Source organism: Fragaria vesca, linkage group LG4 (genome assembly GCF_000184155.1).
Source record: "Fragaria vesca subsp. vesca linkage group LG4, FraVesHawaii_1.0, whole genome shotgun sequence".
NCBI classification, from domain to species: Eukaryota; Viridiplantae; Streptophyta; class Magnoliopsida; order Rosales; family Rosaceae; genus Fragaria; species Fragaria vesca.
In genome coordinates, this window is record NC_020494.1 from 11829087 (window position 1) to 11853506 (window position 24420).

The 24420-nt window shown below is 37.9% G+C and overlaps 4 protein-coding genes across 4 annotated transcripts; 1 reads left to right on the plus strand and 3 right to left on the minus strand.

Annotated features, from left to right (window-relative positions):
* Positions 1-5434: 5434 nt before the first annotated feature.
* LOC101295907 (probable protein phosphatase 2C 34-like) lies at positions 5435-7885 on the minus strand. The gene is made up of 6 exons (XM_004296829.1): positions 7690-7885; positions 7293-7540; positions 6869-7177; positions 6328-6445; positions 5991-6214; positions 5435-5880 (listed from the first exon to the last, which is right to left on the minus strand). The coding sequence occupies exons 2-6, from the start codon at positions 7533-7535 to the stop codon at positions 5641-5643; spliced, it is 1134 nt and encodes a 377-aa protein (XP_004296877.1). The 5' UTR covers positions 7536-7540; positions 7690-7885; the 3' UTR covers positions 5435-5640.
* A 1169-nt stretch (positions 7886-9054) lies between these two features.
* Positions 9055-13486, minus strand: LOC101296197. The gene is made up of 7 exons (XM_004296830.1): positions 13135-13486; positions 12860-13057; positions 12214-12486; positions 10769-10871; positions 10435-10553; positions 10121-10297; positions 9055-9855 (listed from the first exon to the last, which is right to left on the minus strand). The coding sequence occupies exons 1-7, from the start codon at positions 13435-13437 to the stop codon at positions 9115-9117; spliced, it is 1914 nt and encodes a 637-aa protein (XP_004296878.1). The 5' UTR covers positions 13438-13486; the 3' UTR covers positions 9055-9114.
* A 4505-nt stretch (positions 13487-17991) lies between these two features.
* Positions 17992-19311, plus strand: LOC101299376. Its single transcript, XM_004298101.1, has 4 exons — positions 17992-18135; positions 18225-18276; positions 18362-18429; positions 18760-19311. The coding sequence occupies exons 1-4, from the start codon at positions 17992-17994 to the stop codon at positions 19309-19311; spliced, it is 816 nt and encodes a 271-aa protein (XP_004298149.1).
* Positions 19312-19554: 243 nt separating this feature from the next.
* On the minus strand, positions 19555-24004 carry LOC101296479 (pumilio homolog 24-like). The gene is made up of 17 exons (XM_004296831.1): positions 23744-24004; positions 23587-23640; positions 23237-23298; positions 23065-23146; positions 22780-22957; positions 22588-22671; positions 22350-22464; positions 22051-22201; positions 21799-21912; positions 21625-21696; positions 21396-21446; positions 21256-21306; positions 20845-20952; positions 20617-20754; positions 20423-20497; positions 20042-20289; positions 19555-19956 (listed from the first exon to the last, which is right to left on the minus strand). The coding sequence occupies exons 1-17, from the start codon at positions 23966-23968 to the stop codon at positions 19818-19820; spliced, it is 1947 nt and encodes a 648-aa protein (XP_004296879.1). The 5' UTR covers positions 23969-24004; the 3' UTR covers positions 19555-19817.
* Positions 24005-24420: the final 416 nt, after the last annotated feature.

Consider the following 24420-nt stretch of genomic DNA (forward strand, 5'->3'; position numbering starts at 1 on the left):
ATTTTGTTCGGTGAAGGTGATGCCCGCGCGTTTGAATTGCACACGCAAGCTTAATGTTAATGGCACCTACTATGATGTCCCATGTACATATGAAAATTGGTTCGTGTCTTGCTAAAAAATGTCCTTCCGTACCAATTTATATATCTTACAATTGCAAACTGTTATTTCCACTTATAATGCTAGAAAATCACAATATTGAGATGGACATGGTAGTCAATGTACTCACCATGTACTCGCAATATTTTCAGGTTTTTATCACTGTCCAAGTCAGTGCAGTTTGTCCATCACCTATGTGATATTGCTGCATTCTATCGGCATATCAAACAACAACAATATTGAACAAAACAGAAGCAGTTGCGGTAGTTAATATCCGGCATTGCAAACCGCGGCAACGCGGGCATCACCTAGTGGCATACTAATCCTCCTGAGCCTCCATACTGGTTCAAGACTTCATGATTGACAAAGAAGAGGATTTCATGTATTCTTGTAATTCCTCTACCGCATTCAGATTAGGTGCTCCGGACATCTGACTGATCAAATTCATCAGTTAGCCAAAACCATACCAAGCAAGACACAAACGAAATTTGTTGACTAAGCTCCGAGGGGCACCCACAAAGGTGCACCCTTCCAAAAATAGACGTATGCCACTTAAAACGTCGCACACACGGTATTCTTTAGTAAAAGGCGAAAGAATAGTTCGCTTTGTGTTCAACGCATGGCTCCGTGAGTCTCTCCTTCGCAAAGCTGCTTTCTTCTATACCCCTCGCCTTAGAGATACACAGCTCTTATTCGATGTGGTACTTGTAGCATCTGTCATTAATTTATTACTGCGTTTCACGACCTTCATTTGTGACTTGATAGACTCTGATATTACATTATGCCAATCCCACATAGTTTTCTCTAAAAGCTGGCTGGCTCTACTACCGAGCAAAAAGTCTCGCCCATCCCATCGGAGAGACTAGCTTCACCTAACCAATTCACTGGAAAGTGTTGGCAGAATCCTGTAGAATATTATTTTGGATGCTAACAGAAGCCAGAGGCTTAGAAGGAAGCTAATAGTGAGTATGATTCATCATTCATCATAACCATAAAAATTCAGCCTAACCGGCACTTCAACTAAAAAAGAAATCAGAATTCCAATAAAAAATGAAGCTACGTATTCGATGGTTTTCTTGTTCCGTTCTTATATTGTGGTTCAAACTCTAAAGTTTAAAGTAATGTCAAGAAGTTGTAATTTCTGTAGGACTGCCAAGCTGCACAGAAATGTCAGTACATACTTGAGGTGACATCGATATTACTCGCGGTACTCGTGTAAATATCAGCTGGCTTCACTAGAGAGGGCTGAAAAAGAACAAAAAAGAAAAATATCAATAAAACTTAGGGAGCCTAAAGCAAATCCCTTTCAACCGTTGGTATTTGTTACATCTATAATTCTATAGCGCAACACTGCAAGTGCAGAAGATTAAGCTGAAGAACCAATCAATGTGTTGAACAGCAGTGAACTGGATATATGCCTCGAATCACACAGAATTATAGAAATCGATACCTTCCATTTTCCTCACATAAGTAATCAGAGCGACAAATAAACTTTCATCACATAAGTCTACGTAATCAGAGAGACAAATAAACTGCGCATTAGAATCGAGTTTTTTACGTTGGTGTTGTTTGCATTCAGATTACCTAAGCTACCCTCTTTCTGCAGACAATTGATGTTGTTAACATAGTGCAGTAATTTAGTGTAATGTAGAAAAATTGTGCTGCACAGCAAAATTGCCTTTTCTCTCTAATGGGAAAACTATAAATCAAGACTAGTACAATACTGGGCAAAATCAGAGAAGCAAATAACAAAAGATCATCAGAACCAGTCTCATTCAAATTGGCATTATGCAATAGAGCAGTAAAAAGACAAAATAACCAGGGCGAAAACATATACCTGGCACTACACTAATCATTTACCGTGCGGTATATATTACTTCTGCATCAATGATTTGGACTTGGAATTGGCAGGGTGGGCCATGCTTTGCTGTAGTGCAACAAAGATGACACGTGTGAACCCCAATAACAGATTGTGATAGACTCATCCCTTTAGAAAATTAATTTAATATTATATGAACCACGTGTAAGCCCCACTCACCCTTTAAAAAAATTAATTTAATATAGTGCGAACCTTTAATCCAGATATTAATCCTACTATTAAACTGATAAGAACAGATACTACACTTGATCTTAGCCAAAAGACCGAGAAAGGTATGCGTTGTACAGCCAAGCTCTTCGTTCTTTATAATCTCATGGGTTTCCATACTTTGCCACAAAACTGATGTGGGAGCGTAAACCATTTCAACTAGTGCCAAAGAACTGCAGGGGCTGGGAAGGCTCTTTGCCTATGAGTCTACCACTCTTATAAACACAGTCGACAAATATCAAGATTAAATGGCATTCTATTACATCTCAGAATCATAATCAAAAGGGAATCCAGGGCTCCCATCTGCAAGAGCTACTGGAAAGAAGGATGACATATTTTTGACACCCAAAGGTGAGAAGCAAGCTTGCTCCTCTTGTTATAATCAGAAGAAAACATACAGTCATATTTAACCGACTCTTTCCTTTGTTTAACATCATACAGTCTCTTAATCCATTAACTCAATGTTCAAAGACCAACTTTGTAAATCGGATATAGTAACCAAAAAGTCCGAAAACACTTCCTATACACGAAAGTAGGGAAACTGAGGGGGTTTTATGTATTTATGTATGTTTTGCCACAAATAAGGTAGCAACTAAATCTACATACACCCAGATTTCTTTACACCAGTATATTCAGAGACCAAGGGTTGGTTTGTTGTGATGATGAGCTAGGGTGAAAAAAGAGGCAAATAGCAGATATGTCATCCTTCGCAATGCCTCTTCCCTTAGAAGAGGCAAATAGCAGATTTGTATGTCTTCTGTGTTGGAGATCACATCCCAAACCTGAATACAAAAGCAAATAAGTAATATCAAGCCTTACATAGCCTTTTTGTTCATATATGTAAATCTTGTACAAAATTTGAAAGGTTGTAGACTCTTTAACATTTAAATTGATGACAATATTGAGTCTGAGGTTTGACATGATGAGAGCCAAAAACAAAATGAAGCTTGGATAGCAATGGCTGACATTTTGGAGAGAAGCATTGTAGTTTTTTTCGACAAACAGAGAAGAGTTGTAGTTGATTCGGTGCGGCTGGTGCAAACTTTGCAGTCTGGAGTTTTTCATTGTTGTCCCTTGGACTGGTTTTGAATGACGGGTCAGCTTTGTATTAAAGTCCAAGCAGACACAATCACTCTTTGTCCAAGCGGAGAAACTGGATCCTATGTGTTGAAGGCTTTTTATAGTCTCATTATGTACATATACGTCATCCATGTTCCAAGTACAGCAGTATCAAAAAAAATGAAGACCTTGATATACTTACTACCTGCATTGCCAACAACATGCTGTACTAAAACTATGAAATTCATTGTATACATATATATAACCAATATCTTCACTGAAATAAATAGCATAACACAACATCCGTTCCAAAGACTCATACACAACCAAAAACTACCAATAAACCATACATATCCTTAACTACTATTGTTTCAACCGAACCCTTTGGTCTAGTAAAGTGCTAGGCTAAACGCCTGACGAAAATAGATAGTGTGAAGTTCACCTACTACAGGAAAGTTACTCCATATAAAACAGTGATTTAGACGCCAAAACTTTCATTCATCCTCTTCACATCACTTTGATTCCATAAGATAGTATTTACTCCATGTTAATCATTATCGCCAAAACCCCAAGTCGCAGAGAACATAGAATTTCATACAAAAGCTGGCCAACAAAAGAATGAAGAGCAAAAAGATCAACTTCAGGTTTTAGTATAATTTTGCTACAAGGACCGCTAAGGCTTTTGAGATACTAATTTGAACCCTCATTGAGGCTTGAATTATGAGTTGTTTCTGAAAACTTTAGAACATGAAAATTGTAGGATGACTTGTTTCTGAAAACTTCCATGATCACCAAGGGAATCTGATTCTAACCTTTGCCAGAAATATTAATCCTTCCTTTTCCATAGAGAAGGTTATATATAGGAGTCTCCCATGCATTTTGTAAACATTTCAAATTTTCATCTCAATGCTGAGAATCATGTCGTTCTGTTACTGCATTGAGATTAGGTGCTGCTAGCATTTGATTGTGATCAAATTTTCATGTCATAAATTTTGTAATTTTGTCGGAAAGTGTTGGCACAATCGTGTCTAAAAAAATATTTTGGATGCTAATAGAGAGCCACAGAGGCTTACAAGGAAGCTAATAGGTGAGTGTGATTTATCATTCATCTGAACATAAAAATTTGCCCAACTGGCACTTTCAACTAAAAGAGAAGTTAGAATTCCAATAAAAATGAAGCTGCATGTCTGAGGGTTTTCTGGTTTGTTTCTTTTTGTGGTTCAAACTTTAAAGTAATGTCAAGAAGCTGTAATCTCTGTAGAGGGACAGCAAAGCTGCATAAAAACATACGTGAAGCAACATCGATATCCTGCAAATATCAGTTGGCCTCACTGGAGAGTGCTGAAAAGGAACAAACAAGAAAAACATAAATAGAACTTAGGGAGCCAAAAGTAAAGTGTTTACTACCTTCTGTAGTGCAAGACTGCAAGAGCAGAAGATTAAGCTGAAGAACCAATTGACGTCTTGAACAGCACTAAGCTGGATATATGCCTCGAGTCGCACAAAATTACTGAAATCAGAACTTTTATTTTCGTCACTTAAGTCTTATCAGTGTATGTAATCAGAGCAACGTATAACACAGCAATTGCCTTTGAGCTTTATGTCGAATGGGAAATTTTAAGTACAACACTGGCAAAATCAGAGAAGCAAATAACAATTTATCATCAGAGCCGTTCTATTCACCTGCATAAATAATTTGACTTAGATTTGATAGGGTGCGCCAAGCTTTGCTGTAGTGCAACGCAAAGATGACACATGTAAGCCCCAATAGCAAGCTATTGTTATGGACTCACCCCTTTAAAAAATTAATTTAATATCGTATGAACCATTGGTCCACATATCAGATATTAAACTGATAAGAACAGATACTACACTTGATCTTAGCCAAAAGGCCGAGAAAGGTATGCATTATACAGCCAAGCTCTTCGCTTTTTATAGTCTCATGGGCTTCCATATCTTGCCACAAAACCGATGTGGGAGTGTGAACTATATCAAATACTGCCAAAGAACTGCAGGGGATGGGTGTTGAAGGCTCGTTGCCTATGCGTCTATCACTCTTATAAACACAGTCGACAAATATTAAGATTAAATGGCATTCTATTAATTAAATCTTGGAATCATAATCAAAAGGAAATCCAGGGCTCCCATCTGCAAGAGCTACTGGTAAGAAGAAGAAATATTTGTGACACTCAGAAGATAACATACATATGTAACCGACTCTTTCCTTTGTTTTGAACATCAGTCTCTTAATCTATGAACTCATTGTTCTAAGACCAACTTTGTAAATCGGATATAGTAACCAAAAACTGGTTAACATTACTTGCTATACACCGAAGTAGGAAAAGTAAGGAGTTTTATGAGATATACATGTATTGCCACACATGAGGAAGCAATTAAACCTACATACACCCAGATTTCTTCACACCAGGATATTCAGAGACCAGAGGGTTGGTTTGGTGTGATGATGAGTTAGGGTTAAAGAAGAGGCAAATAGCAGAGATGTCATCCATTGCAATGCCTCTTCTCTTTGACTTCCATGCAAGAGCAGCACATGCCACCAATCTTTTTGCTGCTTTGTTCCTATCTGGTGCTGAAGAAACTATTTGTATAGCTTCTTTGTTGGAGATAACATCCCATACCTGAGTACAAAATCAAATAAGTAATATCAAGTTTTTGGATAGTCCTTATTATTCATATATGCCAGAACAAAATTGATAAATAATTAAATATAGAAGAATTGCGTGCATACCCCATCTGTTGCTAAAATGACAAACAGGTCTTTTCTGGTTATGTATCTTTGGCTCACATCAGGCACAGAAATAAGCCCAAAGTCCTTAACACAATAGTCACCAAAAGCTCTGGATACTGCCAGTCCAGGTGTCTTCCCGTTTGGCATCCACACCCTGTAAGTGCCCGGTTCATCAGGTAGACAAAACACTCGTCCATTGGACCTTCTGATTCTCTCAGCCTCCTCTACAACATATATAGAAATGCAAGTATGAGAGAGGTGTATTTGACTAAGACTTAATACATATATACCATTATACCTTGGCGTGGTGAAGTGAAGATTGATAAAGAATGCTTACGAGGCAAGTTAGGCTTGAAATCGACTGTAAGCTGGACAGGTACCAAGCTTCCATCTTCTGAAGTGGTGGCCAAAACAGCTCGAGAGTCGCCCACATGTGCTGTGATGAGAAGTTCACCCTGAAGATATTGATGGTGATATTTTAGTTAACTTATTGGAAGGAATAACTAAAGTTTAGGTGAGCATACATCTCAGACCTACTAATCCAAGCTGTTTGGGTAGTTCTATAGAATCTTACACCTTCTGTATTTTCATCTTAAAAACAATTATTAGTCAACTCTATATACAGACCATCATTAAACACCTAAGCATAGATTCTTCAGTAGAAGTTTAGATGTCACTTATGTGCATATTAGTTCTGATGTCCTCTAGATGCATATCTGGACAAATCAGCATACCTATTGTTAATAGCTTACTATATATGTTACATGAAGAACCAAAACAGAAGAATAGCAAAGAAAGCACTTAGGACCAAGAAAAGGGTTTTGGGCAAGAAATAGGTCAATAACTTGAATTTCCTAGAAATATAATACAATTTGTACCTGCTTAATAATTGTCAGCGCTGTAGTACCACTTCGATAGGAATCGATTTTAGAAGAATGCTTAAGCTCCTGGTCTATGGCAGCATATGTTTTAAGAAAGGATTGCTTCCATGTATTGTATCGATGGAGTTTCCGATCCATCTCCATTTTAAAATTCAGGTCAAGTGATGTTAAACTGAGAGTTTCTTGCCAATTGCACAACAGAGAAGAAGGCATAGACTGCCTGACCCTTCTGCTAACTAGATGTCCCCATTGTCCATGCCCATCAAACACTCCACAAAAGATCATGTCTTCTTGGCACCCAAATTCCTATTAATCAAACCCAACTTATCAAACTATTGAAGATCTTAAAATCTTAAATCATGAAACAAGCATCTAACAGTAACTCAACCTCAACCTTTTCAAATATTTCACAGGAACTTACCTCCCATATGACCAAGCAATCCTGATTGATACCCTTTTGGCCTCTCTTGGAGCAAATAGAAGAAAAATTGTTAGACTTGTCAGAATTAACAATCCCAGAAGAACTCAAAACCAGCTCATTCTTTTTTGCTTCCTTTGCCAATGCTTCTGCAGTCTCCTTTGCCACATCATTATGGCAATTCTTTGTCTTCTTGTTCGAGATGGTTCTTCCCAATCCATCAAGGAAAGATGGAAAAAGCACCATAACTCCTACACAATGCAAAATCCAGATCATTATGCTAACTACAAAACTTCAATATGCAAGTACTGCAATTTCAAATTCATCAGCTTAAGTTTTCATGCAAATACTTGAGATGATGAATTGTAAACAACATAGAAAACCGGCCAGTATTCAAAACCTTGTATGTTCTGCTGATTCTGTACAAGAAAACTGAAAACTTCCACCAGAAACCTCCTACGAGCTGCCGGAAGATGATGTCATGAGCTTGCTGCTGATCCAAGAAGAAACAGGCGATGCCTTGTCCTGCTTGTACTCCATTTTCATCATCTTCGTTATTTTCATTTGCAAACACAAGTATAACTACGCAAAAGCAAACTTTGAGACAAACTAGAAGCTAGTGTGAAATTACTTTCACGTCTTTGCCTTGGCCACCATGTTTTGCACACTTCATGGACCTTTTAGACATTACAACAGAGAGATCGAGTTACATCAACATTGTCATATGATATCTATCATCGTTGCCCGCCCACTTTGGTCATGCTTTTAGTTTAAGATATCAGATAGCTCATGGATTTGGATGCATTAGTGGGATCATCATTACTTAATCAGAATATTCCACACAAAGTTGTCCTTAAACACTAAACAAATAGCAAAGACTAGTATGCAGTGTGATTAAAAATAGTGATTGAATTCATGTGGAGGAGATTAGATTCTGACTAAAGATGTATTATCTTGAAAGAGTATTCTAGAAAAGTAAGTGTTCATTACAAAGCTGAGATGGTGAAAGCTTTATTAACAAGATATATTTTGTTGTGGAGCAAAAGCTTCATTGGATGAGGCATAAAAAGATCATTGAGATCCAATTACCAGATACCAAACCAAACACAAGGCTATGAATGAACCACTTGTTCTTGATAGACCATACACATCAAATACTGGGTGGTCAAAAGAATTAGGTGATTGTGACACTATAATGATCCCAAAAACATAGCAGAAGTGGTTGGACCATAAATCACATATGCATATGCATGCTAGATTCTGGTGCTAGATAATGGTGGGGGTGGGGTGTTACACACAAGCTTTTAGGAAGGCAGATCTCATTCAACTTGCACATATTGTGGTGGTTGTTTGTTTCTTTTCACACCAAATATCTTATGCAGCTAGCTGAGCATGACTTGCAATTGCAATGACATTAGCAAGAGGTTTTGAGTAAATGGTTGAATTTAACATACCAAACCAGTCTTCTCATCATCTCATGACTCGTACTCCATTTGGTTCAATAGTTTTATAGTGTCCCGGGTTCAAAAGTTTTTTAGTGTCCCAAAGTATTGACACTCCGAGATGTTAGTCGTTCGATCAGTGAATACATCCGGTGTGCCGCGTACGTATATTGAAACTGAACCACTTATATCTGCGGGGTTTAAAAACTTCGGATTTAAGCTAAATCAAATTAATTGGTAAAGAACTCAATGGGTACAGATGCAACTATCAACGAGCCTCTGGAATAACCACTAAAATTTGAGACTAACAATGGGTTGCATAATTCACTCTAAAATCATGTAGGGCATGTAACATATATATTGGTCTACTGAGATGGTTCACTTTACATGACAGAACTATTTGCTTCTTCCTTTTCCAGTTCTCTAATCAACAATTCCATCATTTTCTTATACATAGGCATATAGTGATCATTGATCATCGTTCTAGAAAGTCGGAGCTTACTGTACAGTTCTCTACGTGTCTCATATATACCAACATGCTCTTCAGTCGGTCCATCATGTTCTAAATCAGGAGAATCGGATGAAGTTACTGAAACAATGTGCATGATTCTGCCAGGGGGGTAGAAACGGTGGCTCTCTGAAATATCTGAGGAAGAGATTGGTGTATTGCTTTCTGCAACATCAACCAGCATATTTTCTTCCTCAGTTATTTCTTTAACTGCAGCAGCTTCTTCCTCCGCGGCCTCAACATTGATTTCATTCCCCTGCCTTTTAAGCTCCTTCTCCAGTTCATACCACAATTCACCTTCAGTAATGTCTTCGACAGCAGATGTGGTTGGATCTTCATGCACTGGCAAAAGCTGCTCCTCTTCATCAGTATCATCATGACCTGATCCACCAGAACTACACTCCATATTGTCCAGCATTGGGTCAGTGGTTGTTTCTTCGACCAGAGATTCAGAAACCCTTTCACATACCACAGAAGTTTCAAGCGAATCACCCATGTTAGTGTTAAGTGACTGACCCACATTACGGCGACGTGCACCCATGCAAGACCAAGACGATATAGATGAACGGGTTCTAACAACAGCTAGGGCAACATTTTGTGCACGCTTCATCACAACCTACAAGTTGCAAACAAAAGAGCCTTTCATTATACAGATAAAGTAGAAGACAAAACCGTAAAAGTTTGCATGGGGAGCATTATGTTTTTCATTTGAATGAGTCAATTGCTATATTACCAGTCCTTCTCAAAGAAACGCCGACACTTATTAACATAAACAAGCCAGTGAATTACATTTCTAGCATGCAACAGATCTAATAACAGTACAAACCAACAAAAACCGTGTAATTAACCATCAAGTCAAATAAGAGAAGGATTAGATTCACCTGAGTACTGCTGGATACTGGCCTCAATAGTGCACCTGCACCAGCAACCCTGGCTTTTGCACTAGCTATAGAGGGTAGATGAGAACCCAGAGCGGTTGCTGAGCGATAAACAACATTTAAAACCCGTGTACGCTCAACCTGATCCCGCAAATCATTTAACCATGATGAAGCTGTGACCTGATATGAGGACAAATTCAATAACAATTATAAAAATGACTAGAAGATGAAATTAGTACAATAGTACCATATACATATTTACATATTTATAAACAAGAAAACTACACTATCCATTTTGAATCTGGAGAAAACTCCACCTCAGTGCGGAGGTCATCAACAGAAGCTGCTGAGAATGTAGGCACCAGGTCAGAGCCATTGATGATAGTAGTGATGAAGTGCTTGCCAGATTCTGCCAACTCCATTGTTATGCAGGCAGCTGCAAAGTGACAATTATAGTATAAGCAAATGTTATTTTTTATTTTATACTAAAGCTGACATAGAGGAGACCAGGGAAAGCATATTCCAGAAGAAATTTAGCTGAGATAGATGGCATTGGCATATATGTGTTATTATACCTGTGGCATTTATTTGCATTTCAATGAACAAATGGACATGGAATGCTTTAACCATTAGAAAAGACCGAAGACATGCCTGGAGCAAATGTAATGCAAGTAGTTGAAGAGAATTCTCTCTGTTCCCGAAGAATGTATGTTAATAAAGCAGCTGTACCACCCCCCAGTGAATGTCCAACAACCTGAAATGCAAATTTCAACATTAGATAGTAAAATAACAGAGATGATAATCTTTCTCTCATATGATTATACATATATCGCCAGTTCCAAAACTAAAGTTTATGCTATATGAACCCTAGATTTTATGGCAAATTAGTCTGCATGAAACATCTATATCAGGAAAAATGACAGAACAGTTTTTACTTGTCCTTCAAAAGATGTATGTTACTTAATTGTGCAGTCCTTTAAAACAATGGTTAACTTTGAAATTTGAATACATAAAGTCAAATCTAACTATGAAACTCTGAACTCATGATTTTTTTATGAGAAACAAAAAAATTATGTAAACAAAAGTAGATATTGCATGTAGCGGATAGGCGTCCACTGCTATCTCTAACAAACTAAACAAATTTTGGGAAAAAACAGACAAAACGAAAATTGAAAATGCTAATAGAAACCAACACCCAAAGGGAAGAAAAATACTGAACCTCAAAGATTCAGCACATCTTCACAGTGCCAAACAACCCCCGCCCACCCACACACAAAAAAAAGGAAACTATGCAGAGAACTTATAGCTCTCACCACATATAACTTCAGACTCCATAAACTCATAAAGAATTTACCATAAGGCCATTGTAGTCGGACAATATGGCAGCAAATGATTTTACTTCAGCAGCCTTTTTATACATCGAAGTATCAGACACAAAGTCTGAGGGTCACCAAGAAGGCTGTCTCTATTAAGCAAAATTACATGTATTTATCTTCCCATGAGCACTAACCCAAGCTACACTCACACATTACGAGGTAATGTAGCTTCATTACAACAGCAGACTTGTGCATTATTTGCTTTAAAAAGGACTTGCAAGAGATAACTCTTGAATGCTCGAACCTCTATGATCATTGATCCTACCTATATGGTACCAGCACTATATTTTCCAAACAAACCAAAAATTCAGACATCTCTACCACCTCTTATTCATTCAATTTTTCCATAACCCAAAATCCCAAACCACAGGATAAGAAGAAGAATCTACACATAATCTGACAACATGAGTGTGTAAAAAGGGATAGTCTGTATATTCAAGGAAAAGGGTACATGCTTAATTTACTGGCAAGATCATTTTGATTGCTTAATCACAAGACCTTCTTGAAAGATAACAGTAAATATTTTTATTAGAACATGTATTGGAAAAATTACTCAGTTTACTTCAGTTCATAAACAAAAATGTAACACTAGGAGTGAAGCTAGAGAACAGTAAGAAGACAAAAGATGCAGCATAAATCTAAGATATAATACATGGAGAATCAAAACAGATAGAAATAGGAAAAAGAATTCTGATGCATAGTTCATGAAATGGCATTCACCTTTACTGTATACTCGGGGTATTCACCAAGAGCCTTAAGCAAGCAAGGAGTACTGAGCTTAGCAATCCAACGGGCTGCAGCAACCATCCCACAGTGAGCATATCCTAGGACTAAGTTGCTTATTCCACCATCATGCAGAACCGAATGGTGAAAAGGGGCCACTGCACCGGTTGCAGCAGTTAGTGTGTCTTTGATGCTATGAGTACCACGTATTAACAAAAGGAAGCATTTTGAATCTTTATCACGTAGAATTGTGAATGCAGGCTTCAGAAGCTGCAACATTATGTTACGAGTTAATAATGGCCAACAACCATTAACTAGTACAAAAGTAAATTAAAAAAGAGGACTGCTTTATCACAAGGATCATAGAATTATTATGGAGTTTTCATGCAACTGTGTGCTTCTGCACCATACTTAGATTCTTTCCCAGATATCCCCTTTACTCAATTCATTTTCTTTTGGCATGAGTGATGTTACGGAATATGGACTAACAGTTTCAGCTGTCAGTTTTTCCTTGTTATGAAACTACTTTCTGCTGCTATGGATTTATTCTCAAGAAAGACGCAAGCTATGAAACAACTCAGAAGCACAATGCAACCACATGACCAAATGCAGTCACATAGAACAATGTCAAGAGCTTACTAACCGCAGCTTTGGGCTTCTGAAAAAGAACATCCTCCATGGAGAAACCGCCGGACTCTAAAAACACCGGAAATGGTTTCTTGGAAAACAAATAACAAAGCGTCAACAGCTTCAAGTAATAATTTAGCTCCTCAATAATCTTAGACCCTCTGAGCTGCACACTGTCACTACCAGCATACACACTCGCCACTTGTAAATTACCCTGCACATCAAAAAAAATATCCATAAACCCTAACGCAAATTCCAAAAAGCTCCAACATTTGAAGCCAAATTACTCACCTGCCTACGCATGAGGTAGTTAATACCAAACGCCAAGTCGCCGATCGGCCATTTCCCTAGAGTCTCGGAGTAAGTGAAACGCAGCGTATCGGACAAGGTGGACATTGACTCGATCCACGTGGCCGGCGCCTGAGCCGGCCGCCTTGAAAGCCTCCGCCTCAACGATCTCGACTTGGAGAAGTCACCGCTCCCGCTGTCGTCGTCTTCCTCCTCAGAGCCGTCTTTCGAGGCAGCTCTCCGGCCGAACATGTAGTACAGAATCACGGCTGCTCCGGCGGCGGTCGCCATTGTCCCCGCCGCCATTAGATCGAAGCTTCGAGATTCAAGAGCTCACAAATACACAGCATTCACGAAATCAAAACCCTAGCACAAATCGTAATGAGCTGAAATTGAAATTGAAATTTAATGAAATGAGGGAAGCGAAGAATCGGAGAGAGATGGATTTGGGGGTCAGTGGTTTCCGGGAGAGGAAGGTAGTGTGTGTACAGAGAATGTGCGCCAATAAAGAAAACAACTGTGGAAAATGTCGGTTTTGTCCCTGCCGTGGAGTAGTTGACTCTACGTTTTTGAACGAAGTGGCGTCGGGAATTAGTTACTTTGAGGAGGTGCAGTTTCGTCACGCAGGGAGTTTTGTTGTTTTTTACGTGTTGATCGAAGTGGAAGGGAGCGCACGTTAGCGATCGGAGTTTTTTTTTTTTTTTTAGGGGGGTCGACGAGTGGTGTGATATGGGGGAAGTGGGCCCGGGTGTGGGATAAGAGCTGGATCCAACCCATTCAAGTGTTGGAGTTTCTATCCGTTTTCCCATTGGGTGGGCCCGGGAGGAGGTGACAAGGCCCAAAATGTTTTTTGCTGCTCTGCTCGTGCGGCTGAGCAGGAGTGAACGTCGGCACTTCGCTAAACTATTTACATGAAGATCCTAAGAAGCAAGGACAGATATCTCCTATAATATGTAGTCTTTCTTCAGGTGGTGGCAGCACTTTGAATTATACGAATATATATCCAACTTAGATTGTATTTGAGGAATGCTGCTTATGTTAAGTAGGTTTTCAATATGGCGTAATATGTATTTTATAGATGTAACATGACTTTTCATTGCAAGCAAGAACATACGCAAAAGTTACAACTTTGATATAGATCATTCATATTATATATATGATTTAATTTGTCTTCCAATCGCTTAAAGTCTTAAGTCATTGAACTTTTGCCTTAAAAGAATAAAGTAAACTATTTGAATTAACAAAGCTAAGAGCATGAAGCAAGAAAATGAAAATGAGGCGAAAATAGTAGGTGATACTCTAACTTCTTCATTTTGTCCTAACAAGTTAGAATCCTAAACATGTTCATGGCTTCAAGTCTTCTTATCATCGATGATACAACGAGACTTGTAACGTTGGAATCCACCAACAATATACTTGAATCCACAAGTCTGATTTTCTCTAATCTACGAGAAAATCTGGAATCTACCAGAAGAGTTGAGAAAATCTCAAGAGTTTTATTAATATCAAAGATAATGATTACAACTGAATAAGGATCCTTATATGTGATAATAAATCATATGGCAACTAACAACCAAGCCGAAAAGTCCATGAATTACAAAGAAAACCAAATCCAAAACAAACTTAGAAAAATAAAATACTAAACAAGTAAATCTGCGTTTTGAGGCCCTAAACAGACTCGGATAGCCGAAAAAGCTCATACATCGAGACCAAGTTTGACTTTGACTCGTATCGTCGTTCTGCTTCCGGAAATGTATTATAATTAGCAATCGGACACCGAATACCAAATCTGGACCAAACCGGGTTTGGACTTGTAACAATTAATCTGTTCTTCAATCTTTATCGTCATATGTTTTAATGTCAACCTAAATTTTCTCTGTGGTGTAGGGTGGGGTGTACCATTGTGATTGTATCACCTTCAATATTACAACTTTAACAATAAATTGTCCGCATCTTGTTCAACACGCTTAAATTATGGAGCACCTAGTTATTTAAGAGTCACACTTGAGCAAATAAATTGTGATGTTGACAAATTCATGAAAAGTATACACATCCAGCCTTCAATGTCCATAACTCAATTTGGGTCCAACCTGTTTTGCTTCTTCTTTCCTAATTCTCGTGATAGAGTCGAACTTATAAAAACATTGATGAGATAAGTTAGACAACTGCTTTAAATAGTCGATTTCTCTATATTTCACTATGTAAATAATTTGATTAGTATATAACTATATACGCATTTTATATATATTGTCTATAGTTCTAAAAGTTCGTCATTCTTTTCCAATTATATGCCGATGTCTATCCATTTTGCCGTAATAGACCAACATTATTTAGAGTGCTAATTGGAGAAAACAAAACTCGTTGAGCAACATGAAGGCATTTGAGTGAGTCATGAAGATGAAGCCAATGCACTTGGTTCGAAACATGGAGCATAAAACAAACCTAGGGTTTGATATTCAAACCCTTCACCTATTCCGCAAATGAGGCATTGAATTTTGAGCACCAAAAAAGCTTAATGGACCTATAAATTAACATTATGGGAATTTGACTACTTAAAAATTGTTAATAAAACAAAAACTACATTCTAGCTAATTGGAATTATTTTCTTAATAAAACAAAAACTACATTCTAATCACGAAGCACACCAATCTCAAAACAAAAGCTCCATATCCAATGCTTTGCTAATGACAAAATGGCCAAGGTCGAATTCCAAACGCCTAGATTGCTCAAATTAAGAAAGATTCTACTAGAGTGGAAACTATTGGGCATCAGACTTCTCAACAAGGTCAGGTTTTCAAAGATGCCTTGTGTTTTTGGGCTCCAGCATCATCATCATCATTTGTTAATCATAACCCTACAATTAGAAGAAGCTCACATTGCTCCAGGTAGAAGAAACTCTTTTACTATACTGTTATGCCCGTGACCTCAAAAACCCTAACCTTTCCATATCTAGTGTTAAAGTTTCCTGACCACATTGTAGGTGAAAACCAAAATAATGAATCACCCTAAGGACGTCCTCAACCTAAATAACTCGTAACATTGTAGTTCCATCACATAAAATAGATGTTCTTCAATTGTTGATACTGGTTTTATTTACTTGTTAGAAGTGTAGAAGTGAATAGTTTCATAACGTAGACAAGTATTAATCGTTGAGGTTCGTATGCACCTATCAATCGTTGATGTTCATGTTCGTATGCGCGTATAGAATTAATCTTAGCATAGTCGACGGGTTTATATCCGACCATCCATGTTCCAAACTCCAAAAGTTTTACACACAGTATTGAATTCTCCCACCTAAAACTAGTAGTAGAGAAGCTCCTTCCCCTTGAATCTCTTCACGTGAAGTTTCGCATTGTTTGTGTGGGGGTGATTCATGTTGAAATTAGTTTTGTGCACCTACCAAAAGAGAGAATAATTCATTCACTATGGTCCTCTTTAACACTTCTTCATCATGATCTCTCAACTTCTTCTTCTTTTGGTTCTGGCAGCAACACTATTTTAGCTGCAACATTCAATCTTTCGGGACCCTTCAATCTGTGGCTTTATTTGGTGAATGAGTTTAAGGCAGCAATTAGTCAATTTGATACTGACATTTTGCAGCATTATTCTATTTACTATGAACTAGTATCTTACTGTCATGATAGCCCCCTCATAGATTATATCATTCACCCACCATTTCCACTCAATCAAGTTTAGTTATTCAGTTTCTGTAATCTAAGCTATATTCATAGGTGAATGAGTTGTACACCTAATGTCAGCTATCATGAGAAGATAACCTTTCATTGATTTTGTGATATTCTTCTTAAATTTGCAGATTCGGATTTCATGTGTATACTAAACATAAGAAACAAAATCCATTTACAGAAATCCTTTTCTAAAAGCTAAATACACATATAAATCAAAAGCGTTAACCATCATACGATAAACATTAACCATCAATATCATATCTCACTTTTTCCTTTACAATCATCTTTTATTATATTTGACAATCCTCAATTTTAAGAATTGCATTATATAATTCAGATTTGTATAACATAATGAATGACTCGGGTAAGTGAAAACTAGCAAATAATTTTCTCTTTATTAACTACGTACAATAAACACATATATGATCGAGTGATTTTAACAAAACTTTATTTGATAAAACAGATCAATAAAATAAAATCTCAAACAAAGAAAATTGTATCGCACAATTGAGATGATGTCAATCATCACACCATAAGTAGTCTAGTTGGTAAGAGGATAGACATGGAAACCATACCCAAGTTTGAAATCCTCCGACACTAATTGAAGTTTAGACCTCAATTCATTTTTAATAGCTAGAGAGGAAATGTTTTAATATAACTCTTTGATGTGGGTTAGTTTTTAGACCTAAAAAGTTCGTATGATTCCTTTATAAATCAAAAGTACTAAAGCTACAAATCGACGTGATTATTCGAAGCTTGAAATCATCTACGGAGTCAATAACCTATATTTATTCAAAATTTGAACCTCAAGCATAAAAGCTTACACAAAAGAGTAAAACCGAAGGACTATAATGACCGGGAAGACTGTTCTGAAACGCTTCCACGTTGCAAGATCAACGGCTGACCTCTTCCTATTCCCTTCCCGCACCAACTGATCCACTTTCAAAAATCTCACCCGCAAACTTGGCTCTTTTTCTTAACCGCTCCACCTTACCCCCCTTGTAATCACTGCGCCTCTCTCTCTCTCTCTCTCTCTCTCTCTCTCTCTCTCTCTCTCTCATGCACACCAAAACCCCACAATATCTTTGCTACCCAATTTAGCTTCGATCTTCTCCTTCATTTCCATTCTCTGGTCACCTCCATTTTTTCCTTCCTCTGTTGGAACTTGAAAAAAATGGGACAACATTCTGATTACAAATCGCAGTTGGTGACAGAGATTTGCTCCATTTCGAAATTTTCCATTGCTTGTTCTCACAGGCACTGCACTACCCCTGCTCGATCTTCTTCAACTTTCGTCGATTGGTATCGTCTTCTTGGGGTACGTTTCTTCACATTCAAAACGTCAAATCCATTATTGGTTTTTTGTTTTCTTTCTTTCCTTAAATGTTAGTATTTACGTTTCTATAGGTGGAAGAAACAGCTGGGATTGATGTTATAAGGAAGAGATACCATGAACTTGGTACGTTTTTGATTGGCATTTGCATAAATACCCGAGTTGTGAAATTTGCTTGGTTTGGTAATGTGATATGGCTTTTCTAGTGCAGCTTTACAACTTCACCCAGATAAGAACAAACAAGCCAAGGCTGAAGTCGCCTTCAAACTTGTCTCAGAGGTTAGAATTGCTTCCTCTTCCAAATTTTACCTTTTTAAATTTCTTGTTTTGGGGAGGAGTTGACAAGAGAATCCAATGAGTTCACACCCCGTTAAAACCCAGTTGCCCCAAATATGTACAAGACAAAATTTATTTTTGTTCTGACAGTATTTATGCCTCATCACCTTAATTTGGTACATGATATTGGTGAGACCCTTCAATTTTTTCTGACAAAATGGGCCATTTAGCTTCTTGATGATTTAGGGCATTCAATTGCATTGTACTCGCACTGGGATTTAATATTCAATTTAAAATACTTGGTTTCGAATTTTGGTGATTATATTATTGCAGGCATATTCATGTCTCTCTGATGATGAAAATAGAAGAGCTTTTGACTTGGAGAGATGGAGCAAGTTCTGCTTTGAGTGTGGTACAATTCCCTACACAACTTACAAGGCTCCCAGCAATGCCAAGGCTTCAGAACCCACAAGTCGGTCGAGGTCTTGTAAAGTTATCAAGGGCCTGAAAGATATCAGAAATCGATTTAGAGAAGAGGCAAGAGTGATTGAAAACTGTCTGAGGGTTAATAATGCAGCATCAAGAAATGAAACCTCACTCTGTAGTCCACCTTCTTATGTGTTTCAGAGCAATTTTAATCCTAGGTTGAGCAGGGAAACCCCTGTATTCAACCCATCTGATCATGTGGTTCAAGGATATCCCCATCTCAGGACTCGAATCTACGACAAAGATAAATCTCGGAGCTTTTGGTGCTTGAGAACAGGGCATCACATGTTGAATTGTGAACAAGGAAGGGATAGTAGGGCTACTTATGATTCACCAGTATTTGAGGTCAGATCAGATAGTGGAATTTTAAAGAGTAGATCTACTTGTGTTCGTTCATAGCTTAATGAACAATTCATTTCTTTGGAGAATAAGTTATTTTTAACAAATCTTATTGCACTGCCATGGTAATTGCCTTCAATTTAGTTGGTATCTGGTAACACATTGATTGCAATTGTCACGGCTTAGATTCCAAATAATTAAAATCCTGGATTTCCTGAAACAGTTGGTAAGGCATTGATCGTATAGATCTCATCTAATTTCAAGCATCATAATCTAGCAACATTTGACTGTTGAGAGGAATGGGAACGGAGAAATGTAAATTCATTAATCATGAATAAGCATCACAAATGCATAGAGTAATCTTGTTAATCAAAATGACATTGTATAACAGATTGTGACTGTACCATCCACAAAGTATAGTTATAGAATCCCGTACAAAATACTCGTCGTACAAAACTGAACTTTCCTTCAACTTTAGTGAAAAACTTGGTCGGATGGGGAATTGGTGTTGCATTATGATCTGGCTAGTCACCACCAAGCCATAACAGTTCTCGGAGACATTGTCTTCATTCTTTAGTTCCAATTGCTACTGGTGCCTCAGGGACTTTCAGAGTACCAGCATCTATCAATGGCTGCAATTCCTTCTTTGCCAGCTTATTTACATGAGAATCTGAAGATGCTAAGTATGCAGAAACTACCCTACAGCTGCAATCACATAATAGAAGTCTAAGAAAAAAGAGTTGACCATACTTTTGATAGAAATAAGAACTAGGAAGATGAGAAAGCTTACCTGTGACCTTGGGCCCACAATTCACATTTCCCTTTCAGTGCCTTGTTCCACAAAGTGGAGGCGAATGCAGGGCAATCCAAGATTAGTCTTCTAATGGTCCGACTAGAATGAAAATTTTCAAGGAGGTGTTCTTCTTTTGGATCGTCGGATTTAGGTTCTGCAACAAGAGTTGCTATAGCTTCATATAGTTCATCTAACTTGTCATCCAAAGTTGGGTGGAGGATTCCATCAGCACCCCCAGTTGCCACCTGCGTGCATTAAAAGTTAAAGTCCGTCAATTTTTTTTCTGAAACATTTAAATGCCCATGGGAGAAACAATTCCGGGTGATTCACGACTACTACTCTTATCCCACAGTGAAACAGTAGAAGTATAATGAGTACCTCATATATGACTTCTTTGCCAAAGTTTGATCTAAGTAACTCCCCTGCACTTGTAATGCATACATCAACTAGCCTCTGCAAGAGATACCATCACTCAAAGTCAATATTCATACCGTAAAAAAAAGATGAGCTGAATGAGAAATCAACTTCTATATGATGTCCTGATTTAAATTTTGATGATAAAAGCAACAAACCTCAGCCAGCCCACTCTTGACTAACAATTCTTGCCTTCGGACTGAAGGATCCTTTTTTCCACCATCAACTAATTTGGTATTCTCATCAGGATCATTAGTTTCAGTTTCCTTCCCTTCAGAAGGGATATCTGCCTCAACCTATAAAGAGACAGAAAACCGTAAGCACCATGCAACCAAATCACTATCCTAGCGTAATGCTATTTTCTATAGTAGTTCTGTAAGAGCTACCTTGTTGGATAAAGAAGGGATAGATAAACTGAGAGAAGCCAGATCATAGGGAGTCAAATAGCGTGAACAATTTGGATGAAGTAGCTGCAGTAATGGGCGCCTTCCATCCTGAAATTTGCAAACAGTAAACAGCATATTAGGAATGTAGCTAGTACAATGAAGGTGGAATCAGACCACCAGATGTGGAATTGAGGTCAATGAGCATACGTGAGCAATAACGTATAAGTGATATAAGCATAAGTTTAGCCAATCGATCATTTATTTTCTTCTAGGGGAAGTGGTCTGAGAAGATGATCCTATTGAGGTATTCCAGTAATCAGCATACATCCCAATACCATAACACAGTAAAAGAAATATGATCTAAATGTTATATATATCAAATAAAGTCAAAGCGGCAGGACGGACACAAACCTTATCAAAAACAAGATCCTTTAAATGTTCTTGAAGCTCATTAATGACAACCTGTAATCAGGAGTGTTTAGCTTTTGTAAGGTCATCACGATTTGATAAACTATACCCATAAAGCAACTAATGTTACATGAAGAACAGACCTTTGTAATAAGCTTTGTGTCATCAACAACTGAAACAAGAGAGACAAGCACCTGCAAAGGATAGCATAACTTATATCATGTATGCAAAATATTAGAGTAAGCTCTGTGCCATGTGTGCACATAATTGAACCAACAGAAACAAAACAGTAAGAAGCATGGAATCAAAAACTATATAGTACTTCTTACACTAGCAATAAAGTACTGACAGCAAAGAATCCCCAATGCTTACCATACTTCCACATTGATCACTGGCTATTTTACATATGTGGCCTTTCATTCCTTTGATTATCTTCTTTCTTTCCTAAAAGTAAAGACGGTGGAAGTCATTAGCCAAAACTTGGTGCATATTCACTAACTACAAACAAATCACTTGTATCTAATAAATAGAGAAATTTCAATAAACCTTTGCACTGCCATGCTTGACACAGAGCATTCCAACCCTAGATCCATCCCTTGTATGAATCATTCGGACAAGAAGAGGACCTGACAACTGTTTAATGACATCTGCAGCAGAGAACTTCCAAAAAAAAAAAAAACTTGATATTCAGAAGGAGAAGACAGAATGACAAGCAAAACGATATACTATAAGCAAAGATTTACTTCAAAAAAGATTGCTCATAAAACAATAAAGTACAATGGGACATCTCGAACATACCTCTTCAGCTATGGTGAAGTACTCTATCAACACCCTATGTAATATAGAGTGGTCAACTATTCCTTTCTCTAAAATTGGTTGAATCACCGAAGTCATATGCTTCAGGACTGAAGATTTCTGCAGATCTAACTTTGCTATTATATCTACTAACCTGAAATTTGATCACTAATCAGGAGACAGAACACCTTCAAGATATATCATAGGTGGTTCTTTTGGGAGTTCAACAAGAAACATACAGAGTGCAATGAGAATATTTCAATACTACTCGCACTGTTAAATTATTGGATATAATTCTTTACCTGCCCTCTTTCTTCAAGACCAAGTCCTTAAACAACTGTAGTTCTGTAGAATATAATTCCACCAAAAGTTCTTGCTTTTGAGTTGCATTTCCCAATTGGTACGCATGCTCTACAACTGTAACAGGATTTACAGATGAATAAAGTTATGATACTCCTGAGTGTAAGAGTGGGAACAAAAATAATTGGCTGGGTATTGGTGACATTTATCTCCAAGTACCCCAGATAACCTCCAGCATACCTACAGATCCAACCATGTGACGCAGAAGGGTTGCAACATGTCCATGGAGTGACGAGATAAACTCCGCAAGCTGCTGTTTGGAGGCTGGCAATCGGAGCACAGAAAGTAACTTACTAATCAATTAGAAAATAAAAATTCAATACGAACAACAAGAATACACTTCTATACGGTCATTGCCAAGTTTAAACATACCGTTGTCCAACATCTTTTTCACCAGATGAACACCATATGCACTGCGTGTAAGGGTAAGAAAATGTGGCTTAAGCTCCTCAAATACTGCATCTTTTTCCGCTTTTCTCATTTTTGCATCCCCTTCCGCTTTTTTCTTCTTTGCATCCCTTTCTGCTTTAGAGCAGTACTTAACACAAGTCTGAGAAAAAAAAAACAAAAACAAAAAAAAACACATAAATACAAGCTACTGCTATAAATCAGAGGTTTAGGTTTTGGAAACACTGAGAGATGAAGCTAACAAATCACCTGCAGAACACGGGAAGAGACATGAGAGCTTGCAATTTCAGGAATTTTCCCCTTCATTTTTTGAAGGGCTTCGCTCACCAACCTGCAAGGATCATCAACAGTAAAATCAGGTCAAACAACATATGTAACTCCAACAATGCAGAATTGCAATATAACTTCTCAAAGTTCATACTTGTATCTATCTTCCTTGGAAATATCTCGACTCCTCATCTTCTCCCACAGATGTGCAAGCTCCTATTTCAAAAAGGGGTCAACAAAAACAACTTTAGCCCATCACCATAAACCTTTCCCTTCAAGCATTTCAAAGAGGGTCTGATTATAGTTGTACTTGCAGACATTTATCAGCATATATAGATTCAAACAATGCATGAAGTCACAAGTCACTAATTCTAATCTCGCAAAAGTAGGGTTTATCGGCAGAAACTAAACAACATACATTTCATATTTCCATTTTCATCTCAACAATTTCCACATATCAAACACATATTCATAATCACAAGAAACAAAATTTTAAACACTCACATGCTCTAAATTATAGTAAGGCTTTCGCTTCTTCTTCCTAGCTTCAGCAAGCTCCTGCCAAAAACAAAACAAAAAACCCAACAAAACCCACAAATCAAAATCGTTCATTTACAACAAACCATCAAAAACCCAGAACCAAATTTCACCACACACCCACCTTAGCACGGACGCGAAGCTCTTTCTTCGACAACGACGTCGTTTTCTCGGCGTCGGGATTGGGACGCTTGAAGGGTTTAGAGGAGTCATTTTTTCGAGGGTCGGTGGGTTTAGAGCCGGCGAGTCTGGGTTTCTTGGAATCGGAGCTACGGTGGGTCTCCGGCTTAGTGCCGCCGGGAACTTGCTTCCTCTTCTTGAGTCTGGTGTCGTTGTCCTTGGCCGCCATCGGAGTGGAGTAGAGAGGTTTGAGTTGTTCGTCTCTGTTTGTATTGCAAAAGGGTTTTTCTCAGGGTTTTGGGGTGAGTTTCGGGTTGGGGTCGATACGGTTCGGGTTTGAAGTATACCTAACCGCCCCGCGGCCCATCTCATAATGTCTCCGGTAGGTCGTCCCTATGACTCTTATGTCTTATTTCCAAACTACCCTCTAACTGGTCAACGTGATATGTTCCTCTTTCGGAGAATGCGTAAGAAGAACCTAAACATTTACCAAAAAAAAAAAAAAAAACTAAGAAGTACCGTTGCATCTTGTTGATACAGTTCTTGTTATTAATTGATCGAAATATTATTAATTATTCTTTAGGTTCAATTTCGTATATGGTAATGTAATGTCTAATGCTTGGCTCGGTCCCAGACCGGCACCCGTTTCTTAATGTCTGGACTCGTATCGGTTAGTGTCTA

Coding starts and splice junctions, on each gene's coding strand:
- LOC101295907 (XM_004296829.1), bottom strand. CDS start 7,535: ATGGTGCTTTTTCCATCTTTCCTTGATGGATTGGGAAGAACCATCTCG. Junction 6,215..6,327: donor TTTCAAGCCTAACTTGCCTC/GTAAGCATTCTT, acceptor TATATGTTGTAG/AGGAGGCTGAGAGAATCAGA. Junction 5,881..5,990: donor TCATTTTAGCAACAGATGGG/GTATGCACGCAA, acceptor TTTTGTACTCAG/GTATGGGATGTTATCTCCAA.
- LOC101296197 (XM_004296830.1), bottom strand. CDS start 13,437: ATGGCGGCGGGGACAATGGCGACCGCCGCCGGAGCAGCCGTGATTCTG. Junction 10,872..12,213: donor ACCCCGAGTATACAGTAAAG/GTGAATGCCATT, acceptor TTTGCATTTCAG/GTTGTTGGACATTCACTGGG. Junction 10,554..10,768: donor TTGCATTACATTTGCTCCAG/GCATGTCTTCGG, acceptor GTCACTTTGCAG/CTGCCTGCATAACAATGGAG.
- LOC101299376 (XM_004298101.1), top strand. CDS start 17,992: ATGGGACAACATTCTGATTACAAATCGCAGTTGGTGACAGAGATTTGC. Junction 18,136..18,224: donor ATTGGTATCGTCTTCTTGGG/GTACGTTTCTTC, acceptor ACGTTTCTATAG/GTGGAAGAAACAGCTGGGAT. Junction 18,430..18,759: donor CCTTCAAACTTGTCTCAGAG/GTTAGAATTGCT, acceptor ATATTATTGCAG/GCATATTCATGTCTCTCTGA.
- LOC101296479 (XM_004296831.1), bottom strand. CDS start 23,968: ATGGCGGCCAAGGACAACGACACCAGACTCAAGAAGAGGAAGCAAGTT. Junction 22,958..23,064: donor TCTCTTCCCGTGTTCTGCAG/GTGATTTGTTAG, acceptor TTTTTTTCTCAG/ACTTGTGTTAAGTACTGCTC. Junction 21,447..21,624: donor GTGATCAATGTGGAAGTATG/GTAAGCATTGGG, acceptor TATCCTTTGCAG/GTGCTTGTCTCTCTTGTTTC.